Source organism: Galeopterus variegatus, unplaced genomic scaffold (genome assembly GCF_000696425.1).
Source record: "Galeopterus variegatus unplaced genomic scaffold, G_variegatus-3.0.2 Scaffold1524, whole genome shotgun sequence".
Lineage (NCBI taxonomy): Eukaryota > Metazoa > Chordata > Mammalia > Dermoptera > Cynocephalidae > Galeopterus > Galeopterus variegatus.
Window position 1 is genome coordinate 15,941 of NW_007727635.1, and position 9,166 is coordinate 25,106.

At 46.7% G+C, this 9,166-nt stretch overlaps 1 protein-coding gene across 1 annotated transcript; it reads left to right on the plus strand.

Moving 5' to 3' along the window:
• Positions 1 to 6,891: 6,891 nt before the first annotated feature.
• LOC103594296 (U8 snoRNA-decapping enzyme-like) lies at positions 6,892 to 8,475 on the plus strand. Its single transcript, XM_008577506.1, has 3 exons — positions 6,892 to 7,029; positions 7,133 to 7,402; positions 8,296 to 8,475. Exons 1-3 carry the CDS (start codon positions 6,892 to 6,894, stop codon positions 8,473 to 8,475), a joined length of 588 nt encoding a protein of 195 aa, XP_008575728.1.
• Positions 8,476 to 9,166: the final 691 nt, after the last annotated feature.

Consider the following 9,166-nt stretch of genomic DNA (forward strand, 5'->3'; position numbering starts at 1 on the left):
AAATCCTCAGCCTTTTTTTTGGCATTGATTTTTACAAATCTAGAGGAAGTTTATCTCCAATTAAATGTCTCTGTGGCTTCTTAGAAAAAATATGGATACACTTTTTCAAAATAGGCCAAGTGAACCAGGAACTCTATCTTTCTTGGCTTTGAGCTGTTTCAAGGCAAGAACCTACCAAGCATAGAGCCTACCTGGACCATCTCTTCTGCAGATAAGATCTAGTTCTTATTTGGATTTTAGCTCAATGTGTATTGAATTCCCATCCTGTACCAGGCATTAAGTTTAGGCACACAATTTTAAGTTTACCAGGCAAATGAAAGGGAGGAAAACATCTTACAGGCACGAGGAATACGAAGATGAAGGACATAAGCCTGTGGGTTCTGGGAGTTTGCTGGTGGCACATAAAATGTGAGCGTGATTATGTCAGGTCAGAGAAGGAGGGGTGGCAGCCAGCCTCCAAAGTGGCCTCTGCTGATCCTCCCTTTCGATATTCATGCCCTGGGTAGATCCCTCCCACGATGCATCAGGGGTGGCCTCTGTGACCAACAGAATACTATAGAGTAAGGGATTATGACTTCTGAGACTAGGTCATGGGAGACATGGATTCCGTCTTGTTTTCTCTTGGATCACCCACTTGGAGGAAGCCAGCCACTGTATTGTAAGAACATTCAAGCAACCCTATAGAGAAATCTATATGGTGTGAAACTGAGACCATTTGCCAAGAGCATCAACTTGCCAGCTGTGTCAGTGAGCCATGGGAAGCACATTCTCCAGCCCGAGTCAAGGCATGATTTGACTGCAACTCTGGCTGATGTCTGCACTAAAACTTCATGAGAAACCCTTAGCTGGAACCACCCGGCTAAACCGTTCCTTAATTCCTAACCTATAGACATGGAAAACAATGAATGTTTATTGTGCTGCCACTTCATTTTACAATACATTTCAGCAATAGATCCACAATTCAGAAGGCAACACTTAGATCTGGGCTGGTGAATTTGCTATTTGTATCCTGTAGCCAGAGGCAGCCACTTAAGAGTATCAATGGGCATGACTTTTGGCTGTATCATGGCAGCCTGTGGAGAGCAGGTTTGAAGAGGGTGAGACTAGAGGCAGGACATGGAGACAGTTAGAAGGTGTATCCCAGGTGAGAAAAGATGAAGTTCTGACCTGCATCTGATGAGGTCAAGGCATTCTGAGTGGAGACAAGGAGGGGAAACTGAGAGACCTGAGGACTGACTGGGTAGGGAGAGGGGGGTCAAAGGGCTGTCTATGAGGACTCCTAAGTTTCCAGCACGGTGACTGGGCAGGAGGTGAGCCATCCCCAGAGCTGGGGATACAGAAAGAGATGCAGGTTGGGGGTGGGAGAAATCCTGAGTTCATTCCTGGGTGTGTTGGGTTTGAGGATGCTTTTGGGTATTCAGGTGAAGAGGTGCAGGCATGAAACTTGAGGTGCCTGAAAATTTTGCCCTTATAGTGAAATGGATCTACTTAATGGGCTCCAGACAACACAGCAGTAGATATGTTTGATGCTGTACTTGCAAACAACCAAAAACAGAACTGGCATCTGGACAATGCACCCCCTTTTAAGGCTGATAGATTTGATTTCAAGTATGTCAATGCCTTAAAAATAATAATAATAAAGAACAGCACCTAGCTCTTCCAGGAAGACCTATTGGATAAACATGAACTGGCTTTAGCTGGTGGCTCTCTGCTGGTGGCACCTCCTCCCTGCCACCATCCGCCATCCTATGTTCTTCTAAATCAGTGGTTCTCAACCTTGACTCTGCATTCGAAGCACCTGGAATATCTTGTGAGGATTAAGTGGCATGGTTTAACATTACCTGGCAGATGGCAGATGGCGGATGTTTGTCCTAGTCTTCTTCCTTCCTAAAAAGCGAGACTGGACCATTACCTCCCTCTACCTCTCTTAGGCCAAAAGGGATTTTTGTCTATGAAAAGGTTTTGTGAAATGCAAAGCTTTATTCAAATGTAAATGATAACCTTTAGCTTTAAATTCGTGAGAAGCCAAAGATCTCTTTATTTTTAACTTTTTACTATAGAAAATATTAAATTATATAAAAGAATAACACAATAAACATTCAATGGACCCATCACCAGCTTCAAAAATTATCATTCATGTCCAATCTTATTTTATTTATACTCTCAGCCTCTATCCCCTCACTGGACTATTTTTATCATGTCATTCATAAATATTTTACTATGTATCTCTAAAGGATAAAGAATCCTTAAAAAAATAGCCACAGTATTATCATAGGTCAAACAATTATCAATAATTCCTATAGATCAAATATTCAATCACTATTCATATGTCCCCCACTGTTTGTTTTTTCTGTAAGTTTTTTGCCCAAATTAGAATTCAGTAAGGCCCTTAATCTCTTTCAGGGTATAGATTCTGCCTCCATGTCTCTTTTCCCCATGAAACTCATTTATTGAAGAAACCAGATTGTATGTCCTCTAAGCTTTCCTTCAGTCTAGGTTTTACTGATTGCATCCTTGTGCTTTTTAAAAAATAAACTTTGCTTTTTTGAAGTTTTATATTCACAGAAAAATTAGGAAGATAGTACAGAGTTTTCCCATATTCTTCACCCAGTTTCCCCTTTATGGTACATTTCTTACAATAATGAACCAATATGGATACATTATAATTAACCAAGATTCATAGTTTATTTGAATTTCCTTATTGCCCTTTGTCTGCTCCAGTATTCCACATTTCACATAGTTGTGGTGTGTCTTAGGCTCTTCTTTGCTGTGACAGTTTCTCAGATTTTCACTGTATTTCATGACTACTATAGACAATGTTTATATTCCTCCACCCCACCCCCACCAACTTCATGTGTTAAAATCCTAATCCCCAATGAGTTGCTTTATATATTTATTTATGATGGCTGGCCAATACGGGGATCCACAACCATTGACCCTGGTGTTATCAACTTTAACCAACTGAGGCAACTGGCCAGCCCTTCAATGAGCTGTTATTTAAAGATGTGGTTTTGGGAGGTGATTAGGTCATAAAGGCAGGGCCATCATGAATGGGATTAGTGACCTTATAAAAGGGACAACACAGACTGATCCCTGGCCCCTTCTGACATGTAAGGTTTCAGCAACAAGATGGTCTTCTATGAACCAGGAAGTGGGCCCTCACCAGACACTGAATCTGCCAGTGCCTTGATCTTGGACTTCCCAGACTCCAGAACTGTGAGAAATAAATTCCTGTTGTTTACAAGGCATCCAGTCTATGATACTTTGTTTTAGCAGTATGAGAGAACTCAATCACCTTAACAATTTTGAGGCTTACTGGTCAGGTATTTTGAGGTCAGGTATTTTGCAGAATATTCCTCTGTTGGGATGTATTTGATGTTTTATTCATGATTTGGCCAGGGTTATGTCTTTTTGGGAGCAAGACCACAGATATAAAGTACCATTTTCATCACATCATATCAAGAGTACATACTACCAACATGACTTATCAGTGTTGACAGCTAAGGTAGTGCTTGTCAATTTTCTTTACAAAGTTACAGTACCTCCCCTCCCCGTTTTCAGACTGAACTCTGTGGAAGGAAGTCACTATGCACAACCCAGACTTAGGAGTAGGGAGTTACGCTCCATCTCCTTCAAGGCAGAGTAGCTACATGAATTATTTCCAATTCTTCTGTATGAGAGATGTTTTTCTTCCCCCACACTTATTTATTTATTCATTATTTATTGAATGGACCTATAGATATTTAATTTCTACTTTGGGTTATAATTTAATACTACTTTATTTTGTTGTTCAAATTGTTTCACCTCTGGCATTGAGAGCTCACTCAGTTGGTTTATGTGTCCCTGACCCTTTGACATACTCTCATAAATACATTTTTTTCTTTTCTTTTTTTTGGGGGGGGTGGTTAACCTACTTAATTTCTGGCATCACAAGATACCACAGTCACATCAGGAATTCATTGTGTATATTTCCTGTCCCAATGCTGGAATCAGCCATTTCTCCAAGCAGCCTTGATTTCTTTTACTGGAAAGTGGTGTTAGAAACCAAGATCTGAGCACTAGGGGTGCTTGCTGTTAGTGGAGCATCATTGCTTCGAGGCCCTCTCAGTTGACAGAGTATGGAAAAATAAGTGTGTACACTAACCCTTGTATATATATTCTCTATAAATATTTGTTTATGTAGCCATCTGTTTCTATATTAAGGTAAACATGAATTCATACTGTCTTTGACTTAATCCATCACTACACCAATCATTCTATTCTCTACCTGATATTTTAAAAATGTGTTCCTTTGTAGTTCTTATTGACTGAGATTCAATTTCAATATTTTGGCAAGACTATTTCATAGGAGGTGGTGTGTTCTTCCATCATTATGTACATAATAACTGATTGTCTTTTCATGATGTTAGCAACCATTGATGATCATTCCCTAGGGTCCATTAATTCTTCAAAGTTTTAAAAATGGTGATATTTGATCAGCTCCTTCCTTCTTTGATTGTCTGGAATACTTTTATAAGAGAAATTTCCCCTCATCAACTTTTTTGTAGCCCTGAGATAGAGTCCATATAAAAAAGACAAGATAATGCTTAACTTTTTTCCTCATTATTTTTAAAATGATAAAATGATTCCCTAGCATCCTCCAATGCTAACTACTGAATTATTTTTGTTTTTGAGTGCTCTCATGAATTTGGAGAAGCTCTCTAGTCACAAGGCTCAGTTCTCTACCTCCAGCCTTGACCCCCAGGCAATCTGCAAAGGATGATAGAATGGGGGTTGACTGGTAGGGGTGGGAGGCAGGGCAGAAGCAGAGAGCAATTTGAAAGGGATGGCATGGTGTGTGTGCATGTGTTGGGGTGTGGGGTGTCTTGAGGGCTTCCATATTCATTCATCCTGAAAAAGCTCTGGTCTCCAAAGTCAGTAAATCCCATATAGCCATTGCCTTGGTTTCATAGTTTTTCACATTGCCTTAGAAATAGCTGAATCCATTTTTAAAGGCCTCCTCAAGCAACCAGCAAAGAAAAATGGAACAGCAAGAAACTGTTGAAAGACCATGTTTGGCCTTAAATTCTTAAAGGCAGCCCATTTAGAAGAGAAACTAAGTCACCTTTGGAATGCTGGTGGTAAGCGGTAGAGCACTGGTTCTCAAAACCGGTTGTTTATTAGTCACCAGAAACACCTTGGAAAAACCACCAATGTTCCCAACCATCTCCAGAGATCCTGATCTCTGGTCTGGGGTGGGACCCTGGAATTGGCAGTTTTTATAAGCTTTTTGCAAGATGAGTCTAATGTTTAACCAGGGCCATTTCGAAGCCCCCAGAAGTCTAGTAGACTAATGAGAGTTGTGTGACACCTACAGCCTCATCACCTGGATTCAGTTGCCTGATGTTAGTAGATGACATTTCTGCCCTGCTCCTCAGAGACTAGGCTAGGAAAGGGTATGCCAGGAAAGTCTCATGCCTCCCCTCCTTGGGATGCTGAGGCCTGATGAGTGTGGCTAGGTTCCAACCCTTGAGTCTTTAACATAAGACTTAACGCTGTGCCCCACCTCGACTCCAAGAATGGCCACATTTACTTTGTGCTTGGTACTGTTCTTACAGCTTTACATTACTCAATGTCCCTAATAGGTTGGTATTATCTTCATTTAACAGATGAGCAACCTGCGATCTGAGAGAGCTGAGTGACTTGTCAAGGTCACAAGCCTCCATCTGGCTGGGTTCTGGGCTCTTTCCTATCAGGTGCTATCACTTACAGGCTGTGACTTTATGCCCAGGCCCTGTCAGTGAGCTGCCTCCTCCTTTCTATCGTGCAGTAAATATTTACTCCTGGTTTAGGGGCAATCTGCAGGATGGAGAAGGCCTGACCCGGGTGAGGGACCCTAAATCCCTATTCCTCAGGATCAGGTCCTGAGTAGCCCCTGCCCTATGGTAGGGAAAGCCACCTGTTCCCCACTCTCCTTCAAAGCTCAAAGGTCTGAGGGTGTTTTAGGTAAAGTCTAGAAAGCTGAGGGGGCTTCTTCTATCTCTTACCCCTCCTCCCTCTCTTTCCTGTGCCATAGGGTTTCAGCCACAGCTCCTTCCTCCCCCACACTTCCCCCGATAATCTCATCCAGTCCTGTGACTTCTCAGAGTGTCACTCCCTGTGCATCAGGCCCCTCATCCAGCTGCCCAGTGCTTATCGCCACCCCAGTCCCTGACAAGAACTACACTTATTGCCCACCCCTCCCTACCATCCCATCTCAAAAGTGACACCTCTTCCACCCAGGCCGGAAACTCTGAACTAACTCTAGCCCAAAGCTCCCCCAACGTTCAATTACGACGCCCCACCCCCCACCCCAATTCCACCCGTCTCTCGACCTCCAATGCTCTACGATAGGCCATGGCCTCTGAACCCAGCCCTGCCTCATTTCCTAACTACCACCCCAGGCCCTGGGCTTCCTGTACCATCCAGAGCCCCCTGAAAACTCTATATTGTTCCTGAATATGTCCCTAATTAAAGCTTGTTCGGGCCGGACTACAAAACTTTGTCTCCCAGTCCTCCATCTGGTGAACTCCTGCTGGCATCAAGCTGCGATGAAAGCATTTTAGAGGCCAAGCGACTTGTTCAGGGATCCGGACACATCTTCAGTCCCACCCCGACTGTGGCCTAACTTGGAAGAAGCTTTCTGCGTCCCCAGCTTCCCGCGACCCTCGACTTCAGCCAGGCCTGCAAGCCCCGCCCTGATTGGCAGCTGCCCAGACCCTTCGTGGCGCCCCGCCCTAACACACCAGGTCCCGCCCCTGGGCCTGCAGGGATTGGTCCTTGTGGCCCAGCCCCGGCGCGGATTGGTCCGAGGTGAGACCCGCCCACCGGTCCACGTGGGTTTCCAGGACGACTAAGAGGCAGCATCGTGCCATGGCCAACACCAGCAGGCTGGAGCTGGCCGAGGCCCTGGAGCTGGGGCCTGGCTGGCGGCACATCTGCTACGCGCTGCTCTACGCGCCCGACCCGGGGGTGCTCTTCGGCCGCATCCCGCTGCGCTACGCCGTACTGGTGAGGAGGCGGCGCGCCCGGCCACTCCCTGCCCCGGCTCCGCGCTCTCCCTGGGGCGCACCCGTTGGACTCCCCAGCCAATCCCCGCCTCCCCCTCCCGCAGATGCAGATGCGCTTCGACGGGCGCCTGGGCTTCCCTGGAGGCTTCGTGGACGCGCAGGACAGTAGCCTGGAGGACGGTCTGAACCGTAAGCTGCTCGAGCAGCTGGGCGAGGCGGTGTCCGCCTTCCGCGTGGAGCGCGCCGACTACCGCAGCTCGCACGCCGGGTCCGGGCCATGCGTCGTGGCCCACTTCTACGCCAAGCGTCTGACGCTGGAGCAGCTGGTGGCCGTGGAGGCGGGCGCACCGTGCGCTAAGGACCACGGGCTGGAGGTGGGGCCAGCCTGGGACGCCGGCCCCTACGTGATCCCGGCCCCTACCCACCTCACCCCTACCCCCAGCCTTCTCTCCGTGAGAAGCCTTCGTGGAGGGAGGTCATAGTCCCTCTGACCTTGCCCTCTTCTCCAGTTTCCTGACGTAGTTGGAGGTCTTACTCCTCTCAAATTTGGATCGTACTGCCAACCTGGTCTCTCTGGGAGGATCCCTTGCCCCTTCCACCCCACCCCAACCCGTTACTGGCCTCTGCAAAGATCTTTCTACTGAACACTCGTCCAAGTCTCTCTGCTGCTACTTTCTGATAATGCAATAATGGACGGGCATGGCACACTAGTCCCTTATTGTTGGGCCTCTGTCTCTCTTAGGTAGAAGATATGGCCCTGACACTAAAGGCTAGGGGAGAAGGGAGACATTGTTTATGGAGGTGGTTTTCAAACTTTAGCCAATATCAGCGTCATCTGGGGGACTTACTGAAAAAGCGACACTAGACTCCACTCCCAGAATTGCTAGTTAGGGAGTGGGAGGAAGACTAGAGGATTTGCATTTTTCCCAAATTCCCAAATGATGCTGACACAGCAGGTCTAGGTTCCACATTTTGAGAACCACTAGTGTAGGGCCATGCATACTTCCTGGAAGGCTGGACCCACAAAAGATTCAGGGGAGAGATGTGGGAAGGATTAGCATTTATGGAGCTGGATAGCATGCCTTGGGTCATTTGCCTGTAGAGGTTTGGGCACACTAGCCTTCACTGGGGGATGAACTTTCGCCCTGGTTCTGCTGGGCTGTGAAAGGGTGAGACTTCTGCTTTAGAAGGATGTGCTGGAGAGAGCATGGAGGTTGGGAGGTGAGCTACCTGGTGTCCAGTGTCTCCTGTCTCCTTCCTTTCACAGGTCCTGGGCCTGGTGCGTGTGCCCCTGTATACCCTGCGGGATGGTATGGGAGGCCTGCCTGCTTTCCTGGAGAATTCCTTTATTGGAGTTGCCCGAGAGCAGCTACTGGAAATCCTCCAAGACTTGGGACTTTTGGAATCTGACTGTGTGTCCAGCCTTAAGAACTCAGCTCATCGCTAGAGGCAAACCTCCGTGGACCCATGAGATGAGGACCTTGGTACTAGGGAGGGATGGAGGGAAGGAAAGAGGAATGTTTTCTGTGGCTGAGAGGTGACAGATGATACCAGATTAAAAGAAGAAGTGTGAGCAATGTGTTTTGAGCAGAGGCCTCTCCACCCCCAATCATGGCATCAAGAGCAAAACTCCACAGTTCATCCTAGGGGCCGTGGAAGATTCTCAGAGCCTGCTTCCTTCCTGTGCATTTGCACACACACAGTCTGGTAACCCCCAGGCATGCAAATGTACAATCTGTGACCACACACCTTTCCCTCATCAAGTCCAGTTTAACCAGGAAGTGGCATTTGGAACTATGCTGTTTCTTGCTGGGAGGAGCTTCTGAGGCAGTGGAAGGTCTCTTCCCACAGGCCTGCATGGCTGTTCTCCAGGGTCTAGCCCAGGCCATGCTTGTTGGAGATGAGTAAGCAGAGTACCCTTTTTGCTCCCTGAAAGTCGTCATGCCTTTGCCTGAGGGTTGACCAAAGCAGTGGTCTCCTGAAAGGTGAGAGAGGGCCCTAACTAATCCCCCCTTTCTTTTCTTCCATTGAAACCGAGCAGAAGGGGTGAGAAAGTAGCTGTATCTTCTTGAACTGACCTTAGACTTGAGACCTCTGAGTCCTGGTGCCTCTCCTCCAGACCTTTCATCTTTGGGGTG

Excerpts from the sequence above, each read along its gene's own strand:
- LOC103594296 (XM_008577506.1), top strand. The coding sequence starts at position 6,892 with ATGGCCAACACCAGCAGGCTGGAGCTGGCCGAGGCCCTGGAGCTGGGG. Across the intron at positions 7,030-7,132 it reads CGCTGCGCTACGCCGTACTG|ATGCAGATGCGCTTCGACGG; the intron begins GTGAGGAGGCGG and ends CCCCTCCCGCAG. Across the intron at positions 7,403-8,295 it reads CTAAGGACCACGGGCTGGAG|GTCCTGGGCCTGGTGCGTGT; the intron begins GTGGGGCCAGCC and ends TTCCTTTCACAG.